The sequence below is a fragment of the Curcuma longa genome, chromosome 1 (assembly GCF_044706935.1).
Source record: "Curcuma longa cultivar G26 ecotype Majalengka, Jawa Barat chromosome 1, ITB_CL_G26_1.1, whole genome shotgun sequence".
Taxonomy (NCBI): Eukaryota; Viridiplantae; Streptophyta; class Magnoliopsida; order Zingiberales; family Zingiberaceae; genus Curcuma; species Curcuma longa.
In genome coordinates, this window is record NC_133861.1 from 6,866,949 (window position 1) to 6,886,734 (window position 19,786).

Consider the following 19,786-nt stretch of genomic DNA (forward strand, 5'->3'; position numbering starts at 1 on the left):
AATCTATCTTAAATTGAGTTGAATTAAAATTTTTTTCAACTCATCAAGTTGATGGACCAGTTTGGCTCACTCTGTTATGATGAAATTCTGACGGATGACTCACTCCGTCATGAATTAATCCATTTGACAGTTCTTTGTATCTTTTGTATAAGATGGAATTCATCACCCCAGTGATCCTATACCATCAACACATTTGACAGCTCTAAACAATAGGACAGCACAGGGTTGATAGATAGAATCAAGCCCTATCATGTGACCTAGACGCTGTCTGTCATTCTCCCTCATAATGCTCTGCACTGCATATCGATCACACAAACAACACATCATGCCCCATGTTAATAATCTGCTGCCCCCAAACCCTGTCTTTCTCTCAACCCTGTTTGATCCGGACACATGTATATAATTGTATTCTGGAGGATCAAAATGCACCCAGGGAGGAAAGAAAGTCTCGATCTTAAAAGACTGAAAGCAACTGAGCTCGCTAGGGAGAGACCCTAAAGGCATCTTGTTAGAATAAAGACACTGATAAGAAGAAACCCTCCCACTGCACATGCCTGCCTGCCTCGTGTATAAAAAACTCAGCTCCTTTGCCTGAAACTCTGGACTAGTGCCATGGCCCATCCATCCATCCTGCACTACTCAAGAACACCACTATCAGATGATATAAACAATTTGAAAGCTAGCATGTTCTTTGGATCCAGATCCTTTGCTTTCCTGCTATAAACAAAACATGCATGTTGCTGCTCCTTCTGATTCCTCCTCCTCCTCTTCTTCCTCTTCTTCTCTTCTTCTTCTTCTTCCTCAGCTCCGCAATCCCAACATGGCCATGGGCTTGCCTTTCAACGTACGTACCGTCTACACTAGCCCCTGCTCCTTCACCTCTCTGATTCTTCTGCTTTCCGTCGCCTCTTGCTTCCTCTCCGGCCTCGCCGTCGACGAGCAGGGCCAGGCGCTGCTGTCGTGGAAGCGGGGCCTCGGTGGCGGCTCTGCGGACGTGCTCCGGTCTTGGGATCCTTCCGATGCCAATCCATGCGGGTGGGCGGGAGTCACCTGCGACTCGCGAATGCAAGTCGTCAGCCTCGTGCTCAAGTCGGTGGATCTCCGAGGCCCGTTGCCCGCCGGTTTCCGACCGCTCCGGTGGCTCAGCGAGCTGGTTCTCTCCGCCGCCAACCTCACCGGTCCGATTCCGGCGGAGTTCGGGGAGTACGGCGGGCTCGTCTCCCTCGACCTCAGCAGGAACCAGCTTTCCGGAGAGATCCCGGTCGAGGTTTGCAAGCTGAGCGGGCTCCAGTCGCTCGCCTTGGATTCGAACTCGCTCCTGGGTGCCATTCCTGCCGACATCGGGAACCTCTCCAGCCTCCGGTATTTGGCTGTCTACGACAACTTCTTGAGCGGGGAGATACCGGCGAGCGTCGGGGAATTGGCGAAGCTGGAGGTTTTCCGGGCCGGAGGGAACAAGAACCTCAAAGGTTCGCTGCCGCCGGAGATCGGGAACTGCAGCAACTTGGCCATGTTAGGCCTGGCCGAAACCGGCATATCGGGGAAGCTTCCGGCCACAATTGGACTGCTGCAAAAGCTGCACACGATTGCTATCTACACTTCGTTTCTGTCGGGATCGATACCGGAAGAGATCGGCAACTGCACTGAGCTAACCAATTTGTACCTGTACCAGAATTCGCTCTCCGGTCCGATTCCTCCGCAGCTCGGCGAGCTTCCCAGCCTTCAGAGCTTGCTCCTGTGGCAGAACAACTTGGTGGGTTCGATCCCGCCGGCGCTCGGCCAGTGCACGCAGTTAGTCATCGTCGACCTGTCCATGAACTTTCTCACCGGAGATATTCCCCGGAGCGTCGGAAACCTAGTCAACCTGGAGCAGCTTCAGTTGAGTACTAATCAGCTTACCGGAGCGGTGCCGAAGGAGATCTCCAACTGTGGCGCGCTCACTGATCTCCAGCTCGACAACAACGAGCTCTCCGGCGAGATCCAAATCGACTTCACGAAGATGGAGAACCTCACTCTGTTCTACGCTTGGCAGAACAGGTTGACGGGGAGCATCCCGGCGGGTTTAGCTCAATGTCGGAATCTGCAATCGTTGGATCTCTCTTGCAACAATTTGACAGGGTCGATTCCCCGGGAACTATTTGGGTTGCAGAACCTCACCAAGCTGCTTCTCCTTTCCAACGAATTGACCGGATTCGTGCCGATGGAAATCGGCAACTGCACGAATCTTTTGCGGCTCCGACTGAACGGCAACAAGCTCGCCGGCGCAATTCCGCCGGAGATTGGCAAGTTGAAGAGGCTTAATTTTCTTGACATGAGCAGTAATATGCTCGTAGGTCCTATCCCAGCGGCAATATCTGGATGCGATTCCCTCGAGTTCCTCGACCTCCACTCCAATGCTCTCGCCGGAGGTTTGCCGGAGACCCTTCCGAAGACGCTACAAGTCATAGACGTCTCCGACAACCGGATCACCGGAGCGTTGAGCCCCAGTATTGGGTTGTTACCGGAGCTGACGAAGCTCAACGTGGGGAGGAATCAACTCTCCGGTTTAATCCCGTCGCAGCTTGGTTCGTGCAGCAAGCTGCAACTTCTAGACCTCAGCGATAACTCTTTCTCCGGTGGGATCCCGGACGAGCTGGGGGAGCTTCCGGCGCTTGAAATTGCTCTTAACCTGAGTTGCAACCGTCTCTCCGGCGAGATTCCGAAGCAATTCTCTGCTCTCGGGAAGCTCGACTGCCTCGACATGTCCCACAATGCGCTCTCCGGCGGCCTCTCCGCGCTCGCCGAGCTCCAGAACCTCGTCACGCTGAACGTCTCCTTTAACGCTTTCTCCGGCGAGTTGCCCGACTCGCCCTTCTTCAGAAAGCTCCCGCTCTCGGACCTCGAAGGCAACCGGGGGCTGTTCATCGACGACGGCTCAACTGCAGAGGGCCGGCGGGCCAACAGAGCCTCCATCTCTGTTCTGAAACTCTCCATGTCGGTCCTCCTCAGCGTCAGCTCCCTACTGCTGCTGATGGCCGTCTACGCGCTCGTGCGCGCGCGCATGGCGCCCGGCGGAGAAGCCGCCGCCGACGAGTGGGAGATAACGCTCTACCAGAAGCTCGACTTCTCCGTGGACGAAGTGGTCCGCGGCCTCAACTCAGCGAACGTGATCGGGACGGGGAGCTCCGGCGTGGTCTACAAGGTCGGAATCCCCAACGGAAACTCCCTGGCCGTCAAGAAGATGTGGTCGTCGTCGGAGATTGGGGCGTTCCGCAACGAGATCGCCTCCCTGAGCACGATAAGGCACCGGAACATCGTGCGCTTGCTCGGCTGGGGGGCGAACCAGAGCACCAAGCTCTTGTTCTACGACTACTTGCCCAATGGAAGCCTGAGCGGGTTGCTCCACCGGAGCAGGAAGGCGCCGGCGGAGTGGGAGACGAGATACGAGATCTTGCTCGGGCTGGCACACGCCATCGCCTACCTCCACCATGACTGCGTGCCGCCCATCCTGCATGGCGACGTCAAGGCCATGAACGTGCTCTTGGGCTCACAATTTGAGCCGTATCTGGCAGACTTTGGCTTGGCCAGAGTGCTCAGTGGAAGCCACTGCACTGCTTCACACAAGTTGGAATTCAAGGCCTGTCCTCAGATTGCCGGCTCCTACGGATACATAGCTCCAGGTGAATCACTGTTCTGTTTCAGTTACTGAATTTCGATCAATTTTAGCTGCTGCTTCTTCTTCACCTTCGTCTTTGTTCGACAGAGTACGCTTCGACGCAACGGATAACAGAGAAGAGCGACGTGTATAGCTACGGCGTGGTGTTGCTCGAGGTTCTAACAGGAATGCATCCGCTGGAGCCGTCGCTGCCCGGAGGAATGCACTTGGTCCAATGGGTCCGCGACCACTTGAGCCGCAAGGGCGACCCGGCCGACCTGCTCGACCCGAGGCTGCTTGGCCGGCCGGACTACGAAAGGCAAGAAATGCAGCAGGCAATCGCGATATCGGTTTTGTGCATCGGCCACCGGGCCGACGACCGGCCGATGATGAAGGACGTCGTCGCAATGCTGACCGAAATCCGGCACTCGGCGACCGACGAGCCGAAGGAGTTATCAGCATCTGCTGCTGCTGCTGCTTCTCCGGTGCATAAAATGGACCTGCAAGGCTCGTCGACTTGCTCTTTTGCAATGTCAGATTACTCTAGCTGAAGAGAATATACCAGTCCCCACCGTGCCTTTGTAAATTAACGATATACTTGTATCCTGCTCGATTCCAAGTACATGTCAGTATTCCAAGCACCATGCATGGCTTATCTGTCCTTTCCACTAGAAAGAACCTGTGAAGAAGAAACAAAACTGCAGTACGAGCGGAAGGAAACAGAGCTGAAGCAACAGGCAATAATTGTGAAAACAACACAATAATAGAGGAGATGAGATATCTAAACTTTGGGGTATCACTTGGCTAGAACTCTACAGAAGGAGAATTGGCAACATCAGTGTGTCGCTCTCGCCAGCCTGCCATCCATGGCATTTTGCCTTTGGCCAATGCTATAATGCAGGTCTGAGCGTTTCTTTCAGGCATGGCATACATGACTTAGGCTCAAACCTTACGTTTAATGCACAGTAATGGCGATTGGAGAGTAGAAAGTAATGATAAGGATTGAGAAATTGGATTGTATCAAGTGCATGTGGTGCTGCTAGTAATTTTTCTTGTGCTCTGATTATGACCTACAGGGCAATAGAATCCAAGAAAAAAACCCAACTAGTTTCAACCTTAAATTTGAAATAAGGTTCGGATATCTGTTCTGAAACCAGTGTTAAAAGACGTGCAAATGCAATTTTTTTATTAAAATAATATAAATATGAATTAATGTTTACCTAGAACCAACCACAAAATGGCTGGCACTTTTACAACGTGAATTTTCCACAAGGGAAATGTTTACTGCTACTGAGTTCAGGTGCCAAGCGCTCCTTCACATTCTGAGCTGCAAAGGCAGGAGGAGGCTGCTTGTTTGCCTTCTTACCACTCGGCAGTAACTCCTCTGCCTGAATGGAGGCCCTGTGAACCAGGCAAGCTTGATCTTTAGGCAAATTATAAGAAAAATTAATGGCATAGACAGAAAAAAAAGTTACCTTAGTTTAACATTTGGTGATATCCTCGGATTGTGATGGAACTTCTTTAGTTTGTAATTACAATCATTCGGAGACTCGAGAAGGGTGCCGACATTTTCTGTCTCTGAAGGTTGGCAGTTCTTCTGTGACAACATTGTTGTTGTGGTATCAGCATCAAACATATGCAATTTGATTGATTCTTCTTGTTTCATCCCGGGCTTATTCTCAGTTGTGATTCTTTGTATTTTTCCATGTCTGAACTGAACTCCCGGTTTGAATTGCTTGTCTGCTTGCTTGGGGTTGTCATTCCTCAGATTGCTAATCTCGTGGGGATCCCAGCACCGGCTTAAACTCTCATTTGTGAGCTCTGTGGAAATAGCGGAATTGAATTTGCTTGCTGGTGTTTTCTCCATGAACTGCAATTTCAACAATGGTGTCCTCTCGCTGGCAGTTTCAGCCTTGGCCTTTCTCCTCATGAGGGGAGCGCGGTCAGCAGATATTGATCTTCTTATTTGTGGCGACTCGGACCTCACATTTGTGGACTCACAGCTTTCACCAGAAATAAAAAGAGGTCTTGCACCAACTTTTTTACTGGAGGATATCACAGAGGAGCAGAGGGGGTTTTGCTGTTTCACCGATGAGCAGCTTCTTGGCTGCAAAACAGAACAATCCAAAAAGAAATGCTGATATATCCATTTTTCATTCTTTAACATAAAATGAACAGATGCTAAGATAAAGATCAATTTGCAGTTGTTTTATGTCTTTAGATCTGCTTAAATTTTTGGCTGAAATTTTGAGTTCTTTAGAGAAACAAAACATCCTTTTTTGCATTCTGGGATAAACCGACAGTTCAATTGGTGACACAAAGAATTCTCGAGTCTACCTTAACTTTTAAATCAAGGTCTTCTAAAAAAGAATGAGAACTAGCAATATATAAAACATACCATTGAAAATTCTAAAAAATGAACCTGCAGCTTATTGATAAAAAATCAAAATATTGGTACTAAACTTTGGTCAGCGTGTTAAGCTCCCAGATAACAAGTAACAGCTGTAGTCTGGGATTCAGGTCATAGAGTTATTTTTTAGTGTGAATCAAAATGGAAGTTCTGATAGAAGAAATTGACTCTTTCTGCCTATTTCCTTTTCAGTTCCAATCAATGGTTGTTTTTCTTATCATCATTTTTTTTACAATGATTATAAACATGGCCAAATATAATTTATCCATTTAAAGCACATGGTAAAGTCATTGTGGATCATTTTCAAGTTACCTCCAGTTTTTTAAATTCATGGTTTGATTGTTGACAATATTCAGGTCTTCTCTTCACGCTCAGCTCCAATGGTGATCTAGTTTCTGTCTTTTGCACCTCAAAGCCCATATGGCGTGTTTGAATTTTCAACTGCTTCAGCTCAGTCTCCTTGCTCTCAAGTGCCGTTCTTAATCTCGATATCTGAGAAAAGGTGTAACATTTTGCCACTAAAAAAAATATATATTTAAATTCAAAACTGATCAAGACGAAAGACAACCTCTTCTTTGAGCTCTATTACTTGGCCAGCTTCCTTGTTAACCTGAGCTACCCCAAGCTCAATCGATGCAACACGTTCAGCAAACTTGAGTGTGCTAATGGTTTCCCCGAATGCATTAGCTTCTGGGTTTACATGAACAAACATCAAGGTCTTGGCTTGACCACCTGCATGATAATTCCCATGAAGTGATTCACTATAATACCGTGAGTACATTGTTGTTATTCACAACGTTGATTAAGATCTACTGTTATTTTAAAAATTAAACAATTTTGATCTGGAAATGGCAGTTAGCCAGTATTCAATTACATTTTCATAAATAAGGCATCAAAATCCACTATAAAATTGTTGAAATGTTTATGGGTCAGAATGATAAACTTGTCGACTGTTGAAAATTCCAAAGCCCGCAGCCTAAAGCAACACCAAAATTGAACCCTCTCAAATCACATAGCAAATTGAAATGAATTTAATGAAACACCGAGAACTATCTCACCTCACAGGGGAATTATTAAAGAGGGTGATTTTTTTTGATACATAAAGACATGACACTTTCAGTAAGAGAAATATCACTATTTGAAGAATATAATAATCTTATTAAATACTTGCCAAAATAAAAGATATCTAATAAATTTATACCAAAATTAAAATTCAAATTGTCTCTTTTTACTGTTTGCATCATAGTCACTTTCATCCTCACCAATGGTGTAGATGAAAGTGCAGTTTGACCACTGTCTCAAGAAATTCCATGAAAGAGTGGTGGAAGGAGTGAACTTCAACGACACTATTTACCTAACTTGAAAGGGAGTTATTCGATCTCATCTCATTTTGTATATATGTCGTTGCTTATTTTACTTTTGTTTAGTTTAGGATATATTTAGTTGCTTATCGTTTTTTGTAATATACTCCCCTTGCATGACTCTATATCACTTTAGGATGTGAAATCGATGTGGCGAATTTCCTTCAAGATATGATGAGAATGTCAACTAGTTTGCGACTTGCATTGTTGAGGATTGCTCGAACAAAGAGTTTTCTGTTGGTCGTTGTGAGTTTGACTGATTCTACCCAACTCACAATCGATCTATATATAAATCAATTTGCACTTTTGTGTTGACCTACGAATGTTGAAAATTAGTCTTCATAATTAACAAAATAGAGTGGAGGCATGAATCATTCATTCAGTGAGTATTATCATAAAATTAATTTCGAAAGTGAATGAGAAATTAATGTCAATTATGAGCTACTTAATTAATGAAAGAAATTGTGAGAAATTTTAATTTGGTCTAAGTTAGTCTACGATCAGATGAGAGCACAAGCTTACACAAGCCTAGTTCATGGATACAAATATGTCAACATTAACTCTAATTAGGAGAATGTTATGGACCCATATGTAATTATGTAGACGGTGAAGGTGTATTTATAATGTCAAAACAACAATTCTTGACAGCCTGACACCTTCATACAAAGACTTCTATTCACCAGAAGAAGCTTTACAACAGTAAGAGAACGATTTGATCCTAATTTTATTGTTAGTACATTACTCAAAGTCGGAGAGTATAAACAGGAGGACAAAACTTATGCTCAGGCAACCAAACCACCTACTCATAGTTTAGGGAGACCTGGTACTTCACATTCAAAGTCAGTCCCAAAACTTCTACCACAGAAACCTCCTGTTGTTTCTATTGTCTATGAAGTTGAGCTCAACTACAAATTCAAATGCAAAGATAAGTATTCAACATGCATAGATTCAAAGAACTTTGGTAGTTACTCTACTAATTCAGAAGAGCAAATATTGACTATGAAAAATTTACTCAACATGAATTTAGAGGACGACTTATTACCCCCTTCACCTTAATGGATTATGAACTTTTACATAAGCTTTGGGTCAAGGATTTTGATTCCCTTGAAGATTTTCCTAGTAAACTTGGCATGATTATAAAATATGCCTTAGAATCTAAACCCTTTGAAGTCTTTGTGATTGTCAATTTTGAGAGTTCACCTCTAGAATGGATTAATCTCAAATTTGAGTTGGCTAGCCATCTCATTAAACTGGACATTCATGAAGTTAATGAGTTACATTTAATAGTTGACGATTTTTCTTCGGATCCTGATCTCGAATGGGTTGTTAATACTGACCCACTAGATTAGTTAAAACACGAAGGGCTTCAATACAAGGAGGACAGTGGTAATGAGACAAATATCATGCCCCCAATGATCTTATTCCAGCCGGAGAAACCTACACGAAAAAAATATACTAGCCAAGAACCATGGGCACTATCTTTTTCCCCTACAGTATAAAGGTTTATGTCAACATTACCAAAAGAAAAATAAAATTTGGATGAACAAGAAACTAGATAACTCAACCTATCTATCTTCAAGCTCAAGAGCACCATCCAACCCAAGAGCCCCAACAAGCCCAAGGGCACCATCTCTAGACTTCATCGCAGAATAAAATTTAGACAATATGATGGAAGCATGATGATAGCAACAGAGAATCTACTTTATGACTCAACAATTTTATTTTTCTCAATATGCTAACTTTACTATTCTTAGTGCGTTATTTGTCCTCAGTATGCTACTGTGTCAGACAGTTAAGGCACCTTTACTCAGTGCTCTACCTTCTGACTTAGCGGATAAGCATGAACCAGACTTAATAATGCACTTTGAAATCTGACGCTCAAATCTATATAAAAGCACTCTCCTTAGCTCAAAATATATAAAAGTAAGCAAGAGTGCAAATGTGTGCAATGTGCAAGTGTGAGCTTCTTTCTTTTGTAAGTCTCTAGTTTTTGTAATTTCCTAGTTTCTTTTTATAATTTCCTAAGCTTGTGTAATTTCCCTATTGTATGTATAAGTGTATGGGATAGAGTGTTGATCTTACTCTAAAAGATGCTTGGTTAGGCTGATGTGGAACTGAGCCTAATTTGGAACCACTAACAGTCGTCCAGGAAAGGAGCTTCAGCTATGCTAACAACAAGGAGTGCTTTGATTCGTTCCCTTTTCCCTTGACTGGGCAAACTGTAGTTGGACTGGTAGGAATACCTAAAGCATTCTGATCTTACTTACACTGCTACAATTGCTTTAGTGCGAACAACAGTCTGGTCAGTCAGTTCGTGTAATTTCCTAGTTTCTTTTTGTAATTTTCTAAGCTTGTGTAATTTCTTAGTTTTGCAATTTCCCTGCTATATGTACAAGTGTGTTTTCTATGAAAATTAGAGACTTACAAAAGAAAGAAGCTCACATTTGCACACTGCACACACACTTGCACTCTTGCTTATTTCTATATATTTTGAACTAAGGTGAGTACTTTTTATAAATTTGAGCTCTGCTTCGGATTTCAAAGTGCATTATTAAATCCAATTCATGCTTATCCACTGAGTCAGAAGGTAGAGCACATGAGACAACACTGGGTAAAGGTGTCTTTTAGCTGCCTGCCTCAAATAGCATACTGAGGACAAATAGCGCATTGAAAAAAGTAAAGTTAGCACACTGAGAAAAGTAAAATTGCTGAGTCATAAAGTAGATTCTCTGTTGCTGTCATCATGCTTCCATCATATTATCTAAATTTTGTTCTGCGATGGAGTTTAGAGATGTGCCTTAGGCTTGATGGTGCTCTTGAACTTGAAGTAGATAGGCTGAGTTATCTAATTTCTTGTTTATCCAGACTTTATTGTTTTGGTAATGTTGACATAAACCTTTATGATGAGTTGTAAACTGGTAGAGAAAATTAGTATATTTTTTCCGTGTAAATTTCTCCGACTAGAGCAAGGTCATTGGGGTCATGATATTTGTCTCATAACCATTGCCCTCCTTGCATTGAAACCCTCTAGTATTTTAACTAATCTAGTGGGTCAGTATCAACAACCCATTTCGAGATTAGGATATGAAGGAATCGTCAAGTGTTAAATGTAACCTCCAGTTTAATGAGATAACGAGCCAGCTCAAATTTGAGATTAATCCATTCTGAAGGTGAACTCTCAAAATTGACAATCACAAAGGCCCAAAGGGTTAAGATTCTAGGACATATTTTATAATCATGCTAAGTTTACTAGTAAAATCTTTCAGGGAATCAAAATCCTTGAACTAAAGTTTATGTAAAAGTCCATGATCCATTAAGGTGAAGGGGGTAATAAGTCGTCCAGTGAATTCATGTTGAGCTTTTTTAAATTAGTAGAGTAACTAACAATGACAGGCAAAATTCTTTGAATCTTCGCATGTTGAATATTTATCTTTGTATTTGAATTTGTAGTTGAACTCAGCTTCATAGACAATAGAAATACTAGGAGGTGAAGTAATATGAAACATTTGAAGAAGTTCTTTTAACTCAAAAGAGTTTGTAACCTTAAATGTTCTACTAAACTTCTGACCTATATGGATAGATCCTCTGAAAGATTATTTTTCTGTCCAATGTGAATTCTTTCACTCTAGAAATCTTCAAGAGTTATTGCTTGTGAGCTAAAATAGTGAATCCTTTTAGGCTTCTGAGGTAGAAGTTATGAGACTGACTTTGAATGTGAAGTATCAGGTCTCCCTAAACTCGAGGTAGGTGGTTTGGTTGCTTGAGCATAAATTTTATCCTCCTATTTATACCCTCTGACTTTGAGTAATGTACTGATGAAAAAATTAAGATCAACTTGTTTTCTTACCGAAAGCTTCTTTTAGTGAATAGAAGCTTTTGTATGAAGGTGTTTGACTGTCAAGAATTGTTGTTTTGACTTCCTTCCAGTCATAGTAAACTTCTACTTGAGTTTCTAAAAAAAATCGCATTACAAGAAAACTTCTTGCCTTCTGATTTTTGAATTATGGTCAAGAAAAAATTAGTTAAAGCATTTATAACAGCTATTTTATTATAGTTGGCAGTTCATAGAATGGTTGGGATGTTCCAAATATTGTCTATCAAATATTGTTGGATAGGGTACATATGTGTTCTAGAGGTAAAGTGAAATTGTTCCTCGTGTCTTGTATACTGTTGAAGTTCTTGGCCATCAAACTTCACAATTTTCATAGAAAAAGTTCTCACTTTTCTTTGTATGTCCATAAGTTTTCTCTGCAGGAGTGTAAGTGTGTAGTGTGAGCTTCTTTCTTTTGTAAATCTCTAGTTTTTGTAATTTCCTAAGCTTGTGTAATTTTCTAGTTTTGTAATTTCTCTACTATATGTACAAGTGTGTTTTCTGCTAAAACAGTCTTTATTTTTGCATCTATGGTAGCTTAAATATTTCCTAAGTCAAGAGATAATATTCTTCTCTTAAAATTTTTTCTTCTTCATCCTTTAGTCCTTATCTAAGTAATCTTATTGATGAACAGTAACTGTAAAAGACAGATAATCTTGACTGGTAAGACATGTATAGGCTAAGTAAGATAACAAATAGAAAACTTCACTAGGAGGAGAAGTTAACTTCTTAGAAGAATACATCCTAAACTCTTGGCTATCTTTCGCAACTCAAAACCACAAAACAACCCTAAGATATTGCACCATTCACAACCAAAAACAACCCTAAAATTTTTACTTTCACAACAAAAAAAAACCCCTAAGATATATATATATATATATATATATATATATATACACATGTAGGTAGTGGGGGCTACTTAGGGTATCTCATTGCGAATATTTCCCCATCACTCCTACAAAGATACCTTATCAAACTTAGAGATTAGAGACAAACAAATTAAACGACAAATGAAAAAGTATATGAATCTCAATAAGCTTTTAATACCTAGAGCATCTTGTAGAACTTGTGTGAGTTTGCTATTTCTGTATGGAACGTGGGAACTTTTCTGCGCAAGTGCTGAGATAACATCTCCAAGTGCAGATAATGACCGATTTATATATTGAGCTTCTTTCAATCTATCCCCAGTAGCTTCGGATTTGTCTACCCGCTCACTTCCCGCAAGATCAACCAAATGAAGACAACCCCTTAGCTTTGCACCAGAAGCTGATTCCTTCCCTTGGATATGAATTGTCAGAACACTAAAACAAATAGAAATATAAAATGAGCATTCACAACCAAAACATTAGAACAAAGGACTCTAGAATATAATTCTGTAGGTTAATCGATACACTACCATGCAAATGCATTAAAGTTTTGTTAGTTTCATTGGCAGGTCGAAAGTAGTGGGAGAACATGCAAGAAGTGGATGTTGTATCAACAATAAAGTAATTCCAGGAATGGTCCCCACCCAGGACATACAATCCTCTTGTAGGACCAGTTATTATTATTACTACTACTACTACTTTTTCTTCTTCTACTACTACTGCTATTAATATTCAATGAAATAAGATGATAAAAATGAAAATCAGCTCAAGCTGCTTTGAGTTTATATTTCTTCTACGTTAGATTGATTCTATATATAAAAGTTTACTTAACAACAGAGAAAGGCTTTTCCATAAGTCAAGTTGCTAGTCAAGTTGATATATATGTGTGAAAAATCCATTAACTAAAATGTAGATCACCACATCCAAATATGTTGTATGTTGCAATTCTAACTTTTGCTGAAAATAGCTCTTACTTATTAAGCTCTGCGGCATAAAAGGTTCTTTCTACAAATTCAAGGAATAAACATTCTGATATGTTCAGACTTATCTTACCATTTACAATCAGATACATGGTTAATTGTTCCTTTAATTCTTTAAATGGATTGGTTGAAGACAAGAAAAGATAACAATCTCAGTATTTGGTCTTTGCAGCATATTCTTTAAGTCCGAACGTGATGTGTACATGGAACTCACCAACTATTTTCATTCTTTGAGTAGACACCATAATTTGAAATAACAACTGCAAAATAAAATATTCATTTAGTTCTTTGTTAAACTATTTGATAGTGAGTTACACACCTGTGAGAGCGGCTGCTGCGATCATTGAGTGCAGTGGTCCCCACTGCACGGTTTCTTTGACCAACTTTCATCAATTCAAGAACATCTTGAGTACATTTAACAGCAACTAAACTTGCATCGGGAATGTTGAGGCCATTTAATTGAGAGTAGTTTCGTATATCTAATGTTCTAATAGTTCAGGATGCTTTAACTTGGATAGGAAAAAAAAATTGCCTACTGTCTAATGAAAAGGAAACAACCGACTATTATTCATTGTGGTTCTCGATAATAAGCAAAATGAAAAAAAAGGATATCTTCTGTCAGAACCATCAGCCACTAAAAGATCCCTCACTTGTTCATTGTAAATTTCAATCATTTGAACGCTCAATTGATATGAGATAATACCTTGTCTTGACTGTGATATATGGAATAAGTCATCTAGTGCTCGATAGTTTACACCGCTTGTACTTTCTGACTTTATATCTGGACCACTCTGAGAAGCAAAAAATGAGCAATGTAAATTATACCTTTCAAGATAAGTGCGAAGAAGAATAGTATCTATGAAGGAATTACGTCAAGCATACACAGGTTAAAAAGAAAGGAATTTTTCTATCATGAATGTTGACATAATTAGAAAAGAAATTTCATTTTGCAAAATACAAAATAGCTTGTTTGTAAATAGAACAACAGCATCCAACCATAGAAAAATGGTTATTGGTTGAATATTTAGAGAACCAAAGACAAACTTGCTAACCTCAATTAGCTCTGAATGTAGAAGAAATGGGTGTGAATTCAAAATCATAATAGTCTAGAAACCAATACAAGGTAAAACATACTTAAAAACATGATGAAAATTGTCTCAATGGAGAAACATACATTTTTTCTTATTTTATTAATGCATATAGCCTGGTCTCAAGGAGCAAAAAACGGAAAAGATAAACACAATTAAGCAAAAAAAAAAAAACAATTTAATCTTCAAATACTAGGATGCAAAAGCTCATCTAAGTAGTTCAATAAGTCCATACTATATAATTGTGTTGGCAAGAATATATATTGACGGGATAAGAATGTTGCAATTTAACCATCCAGCAGAGCATACCATTGTGTATGTCTTCCCAGATCCTGTTTGTCCATAGGCAAAAATACAAACATTATAACCATCAAGAACGGATCTGATCAATGGTTGAGTGTCAGCATAGATGTCAGCTGTCATAAATAACCAATTGTCATTAGGTCAAACAGTTACTCATGAACTAAGATGAATTTAAGTTTTGACAATAAAAAAATTAAAATATGCATTTCAATTATGATATTCTAGCAAAAGCACTGGTTGTTTTCTTTCATCCAACAAATCTTTTCTAAGAATTGACAGAAGAGTATGAGGAATTCATGAATAAGGACAATCTGATAATGTTATAAATAGACCAAGATATCCATGTATGCAATTTAATTGAAATAACTGGTATGCTCAATCTTAGTCCTATTCTATGAATAATAAGTTTAATTTGGAAGTTTGCATACATTGAGTGGCATTTGCCCCAAAAGCTCTGTTGAAAGAGAAAATTTTCCTTGCATCTTTTCCTTGTTTACTAGGATCCATAATTATAACATTTCCATTTTCTCCAATATGCTCAACAACTGATCTTCTATCAGAGTGTTGTAGGAATGGCCTCACTCGGCAATACACTCTAATATTACCTGCAGTAAAATTTATGGTTCATGGATTTATGTATCTCTAAAGCAAAGGATGTAAAATTAACTGATCATAGTGGCAAATTACCTTTAAGATCTTGGACTTGATTGTAAAGCATCCGATTTTCTTCAAGCAATTTTAAATATGAAGACGTGTTTACTTTAAGACCTTGTATATTGCATTCTACAATCATAATGCAAGAGAAGGAGATGAGCGTATTGGAAATATCGCTTCTCAAAATCTAAATTACTAGCACCATTTCTCACCAAGATTTTCAAGGTCCTCTTTCCATTTCTTGTGTTGGCATTCAACCTCATCTTTCATTTTACTGAAAGAAATTTTCAACTTCTGAAAATGTAAATGTAGATTTAGTTACTAAAAACCACCAAAACAAATTCTGGACTATATGGACAAAAAACAAGATAGCTACTAAAAGGAATCTATATGCTAGTATTTTTGTGCTGTTCTATGAATTCAAAAATGATTGGTGTGGCCAAGACTGGTCAAATTTCTTTATGAGACACCAATCAACAAGAATGTGAACACATTTTTAGTAAATAGGCTGAATAAGATTCACAAAATAATCCTAATTGATAAGGAATCCTAAAGTAGTTACCATACTGAGTTTACTTCTGTTACAAAATTTCTCTGCTAACAGAAGAAACAATTTATGGGGCAATTCAAAATTAAGACACTTGGATTGACAGGTTTATAATCAATATTGGCACCATTAACCAGTGGAAAAATTATTAAAGGCATGAAATGTGCACGAATTTTCTGAAGAAAGATGAAAATATACCGATTGGTTTTAAAGCTTTTAATGATAAAAAGGCTTCTGCATCCAATTTGGGGTAATTGGCTTCTGCTTTAATAATTCCATTTATTCTCATTACAAATACATAGTAATTGCTTTATACATTTTATTAAGATGATTGGAACATCTAAAAAGCTTTTGTCACCACCGGTTTCAGCTTTTAAGAAACAAAAGGAAAATACATAGATACATACAGAAGTTTTCTTAAAGCACAAAAATCTGTAGGTCACTGTCTACTAATTTATTTTACCTCTATATACTTTTGTTGATCATCAAGTTTGTCCTCTTTATCTTTACTTGCTTTACCAGACTGCAAGTACAACTTAGTTGACAAGGATGAATTGCCAACATTTTCAATGAGAAATTTTGAAACAACTTCTATCAAATGAGCTTTTGTCATGGTTCTGCTTTCACTCTTCATTTCCTTCCTCAATAGCAAGCCAAGCTAATGAATAAGTTCACAAAGATAATAATCACATAAGAAAAAAATATGGGATAGCTTAAGGTAGTTATACTCCTACTCAATAAGTTGACACAGTATCAGAATTGTGTATTGAAGATATGTCATCTTCAATATATTACCTTATTTTTATGTGATATGAGATGTATATAAAACTCTTTGACAGCCTGCTCAAGCACCAAATCAATAAACTACAAAAAAATTAAAATCGTCATTAGTCTAGAGAGTTTAAATTGCAAGGGAGTAAAGGCAATGAACTGTAGCACAATTAATTTTTCAATTGACAAAAGCTTAGAAGTAAAACTTATCATTGGTATAGAGAAACAAGATTTATATAATCTCTATAAAAATATAGAAAACTGACAAGATTGTTGAAGTTTCTTGGTGTTACTATGCAAATAAGATACTAAATATAGTGCCAATTCTGTAAAGCACTTATTGTAGAATTATCAGTAACAAGTTGTAGCCAACATCAAGCATAGTGCATAACTGTTGGTAAAGTATGATACTGGCGGCGAAATTAAATAATTCTCTAAAGCATGAAATGTTGCAGGTAGTTTTCACTACGATCCTTGAGTATGCAAAAGAAATTCCTACATGACTTATGCAGCTCATGTTTGTTTATCAAGATGGGAGGCAAGAGTGGCATGATAAACAACTCTGATTCCAATTGTCTTCAATCATTGAATATGTAGGTAAGGAGGCAGATTGGGCTATATAATATATTTGCTCTTGCTACAATATATCCATATATTTGCTCTCGCAAAGGATAGCATTCACTACAAGGTCAATGTATCCATAAACTTAAAGTAGAAGGTACCAACACATAAACTTAAAGTAGAAGGAACCAAGTACGAGAGGGAAACTCTAGCAAAGGATAGCCATCTCCAACTTTCTATGACACTCCGTAGTTTAGTTTTGTATGGAGAATTGTGACCAAATGAGAACAATCTAATAGTTTAGCATGTTAGGAAACTAATTGTGTGTGTGTGTATTCACACCATTTCAATGGGTGATCTTGAAAACTTTAATAGAGTGAGGACAAGAGAGCCTCAAGTAAGAAACTGCTGAAAGAAATAGACAACCTTGAACCAACGTACCAACATTGTCCATTTTGGTTTTATCAAACCAATATTTACTTCTTTCTTTAACAAGTAATTTATTGATAGCAATCAAGCAAGACAAGTTAACAGTTTTGTAAATGTAGTAGTGGATTTGATAATTATGGATGAACATAAGAAATAATGTAGGGTTGTCAAATAGAAAGGTACATTACCTTACCTACTTTTTCCTTCACAGGAAACTCTTCAGCATCACTACTTTCTGAAAATACAGCTTTTAAAAGTTGGGCTCCAAATTGGTTAAAGATGATATCAAGGGCATCAGTAGCTCTGGAGTCTTCTAAAGTAGCTTCAGTGGTCGAATGTAGGAATTCAGATAATTGTTGGTTATTTTGCAAGTTATAATCATCTAATGACTTGTCAGAACTTCCACTAAGAAGTGAGGAAGGGAGCCCTCGACTCATATTTGTGATCTTGACAGTTCCACCATACCTCCACACACCAATTCCACCAGCTAGCTTCCATTCATGATATCCTTGCAGGCATAGAATACAATCAACGACCTTGGCTGATGATCCACCCTGTGGATAAATGCCAATAAAAAACAATCCTGTTATACAACCGATTCACCTTTGGTTATTTCACATTGAGTTCAGTTCCAATGAAACACACCTTTTCTAAATCCGACGCTTCAAAGGTCAGCAGCTTCATGCTCCTAACGGCGACAAGAAAGTTCCGCATATTTTCAAAATATTGAATTGCAGATTGAGCTGCTCCATCTATTGACTGGACAGTAATAACTGGATTCTCTACAACCTTCATCGACCCAAAGAATGCATTATTACAAACTTATGAGACATTAAATAGAAATATATGTGCAAAACAAGCCCAGCATATTCTGATGGTGTTGCCAGGGAAAATAACACCAGCGCATAGCTGGATTTAGATAACTAATTCATGGCAACAGAAAAAGCGAGTTTGATAAAGACAAAGGTAGAGGAAAACCTTCGGCACAGCGCCTGGATTTACTAGGTTGAGGACGTTGCATAGTATCAGTCCGTTGCGCAGAGACAGGCAGAATTCCTCCTCCGTCGGCTCTTTCGGCAGGGTTTCGGTTGCTCCCTGATCCATTTGCCTCAGCCATTCTGCTGCTTGATACCTTCTTGAACCTAATGTTGATTGAAAAAGAAAGATAAATTTGCAATTAATACAAGGTTTATAGAAAATAGCGCGCGCGCGCACAATTATTGATGCAATCTTTTGTATATATGCAAGGCTATACTATCTTCTTTTGTGATAACCCAACCAATTACTGCGGCAAATAACATATAACAATGTGAAAAAATTAAATTCAACAGATCCAATTAGCTTCTTTTTTTCTCTGTTTATATAATGATACAATATCAATAAAGTAAATCGAGAATCATTTAGCACAATTAGTTTTCATTGGTGTTATGGTCGTAAGAAATGGGACTCAGGATCGTCAAGCTCGAAGCCTATCTATCAGGTCCAATTCGGAGCTTCGCCGAAGTCAAGCCGGATCCGAATCCCCAACTCCTGGTACCTCGAATCGGATCAGGCCGTATCCTCTATGCCTACCCTCCCGGTATCTCGAAGCGGGCCTGATCCTCTACGTCCACACCTCAACTCCCGGTACCTCGAATCAGATCGGGTCGTATCCTCTACGTCTACCCTCCCGGTATCTCGAAGCGGGCCTGATCCTTTACGTCCACACCTCAACTCCCGGTACCTCGAATCGGATCGGGCCGTATCCTCTACGCTTACCCACTCGGTATCTCGGATCGGGCCGAAATCTCTAGACACACGCGATCCGAATCCCGGGACCCCCGATTGGAGTCGCCGAATCGGGAGAGGGCCTACTGTCCTCCAGACTGCCTCCTCCACACTTCAGACCACTCCGTCCTGCTGTACGAGCGCCGTTCTTCAGTATGATGACACGCTGACAGATGTACTCCCTTGTCCTCGCAAGTACGATTGCCATTCCTACCCCACTCCTCCGCACGTACGGACCTCACCTCGGAGGTGACCCTGCACCTTACCCTTTCCGTAGTACGGCTCCTATCTCCTTATATAATGAGAGCCCCTCAGTAAGGCAAGGTATGCATTCTCTACTGTTCCATTTCTTCTGTGCCTTTCGTTGCTCCTCATTCCCTTTCCTGGTCACTGACTTAAGCATCGGAGTGGTCGCGCCGGACATCCCCGGCCTTCCTTCTCACGATTGTTGTGTTTGCAGGCTCCTAGTGACCTCCTAGTCGTTCCATCATCCATCCTCGTTCCGGTGCAGTGCTGAGGAGAGGCCGCGCATCCAAAAGCTGAT

General features: G+C 40.1%; 2 protein-coding genes across 2 annotated transcripts; one reads left to right on the forward strand and one right to left on the reverse strand.

Moving 5' to 3' along the window:
• The first annotated feature begins 646 nt into the window (after nt 1-646).
• On the forward strand, nt 647-4,707 carry LOC141813868 (uncharacterized). The gene is made up of 2 exons (XM_074701870.1): nt 647-3,659; nt 3,743-4,707. The coding sequence occupies exons 1-2, from the start codon at nt 731-733 to the stop codon at nt 4,183-4,185; spliced, it is 3,372 nt and encodes a 1,123-aa protein (XP_074557971.1). The 5' UTR covers nt 647-730; the 3' UTR covers nt 4,186-4,707.
• A 177-nt stretch (nt 4,708-4,884) lies between these two features.
• Nucleotides 4,885-18,609, reverse strand: LOC141830414 (kinesin-like protein KIN-14F). Its single transcript, XM_074717848.1, has 16 exons — nt 18,454-18,609; nt 18,121-18,264; nt 17,664-18,029; nt 16,510-16,578; nt 16,178-16,372; nt 15,380-15,461; nt 15,201-15,296; nt 14,942-15,118; nt 14,520-14,626; nt 13,735-13,913; nt 13,442-13,606; nt 12,324-12,577; nt 6,613-6,776; nt 6,357-6,536; nt 5,110-5,741; nt 4,885-5,035 (listed from the first exon to the last, which is right to left on the reverse strand). Exons 1-16 carry the CDS (start codon nt 18,577-18,579, stop codon nt 4,885-4,887), a joined length of 3,087 nt encoding a protein of 1,028 aa, XP_074573949.1. The 5' UTR covers nt 18,580-18,609.
• Between the last annotated feature and the right edge of the window lie 1,177 nt (nt 18,610-19,786).

Excerpts from the sequence above, each read along its gene's own strand:
- LOC141813868 (XM_074701870.1), top strand. The coding sequence starts at position 731 with ATGCATGTTGCTGCTCCTTCTGATTCCTCCTCCTCCTCTTCTTCCTCT. Across the intron at positions 3,660-3,742 it reads CTACGGATACATAGCTCCAG|AGTACGCTTCGACGCAACGG; the intron begins GTGAATCACTGT and ends TTTGTTCGACAG.
- LOC141830414 (XM_074717848.1), bottom strand. The coding sequence starts at position 18,579 with ATGGATCAGGGAGCAACCGAAACCCTGCCGAAAGAGCCGACGGAGGAG. Across the intron at positions 13,914-14,519 it reads CTGGGAAGACATACACAATG|AGTGGTCCAGATATAAAGTC; the intron begins GTATGCTCTGCT and ends TTTGCTTCTCAG. Across the intron at positions 6,537-6,612 it reads TAATAGAGCTCAAAGAAGAG|ATATCGAGATTAAGAACGGC; the intron begins GTTGTCTTTCGT and ends ACCTTTTCTCAG.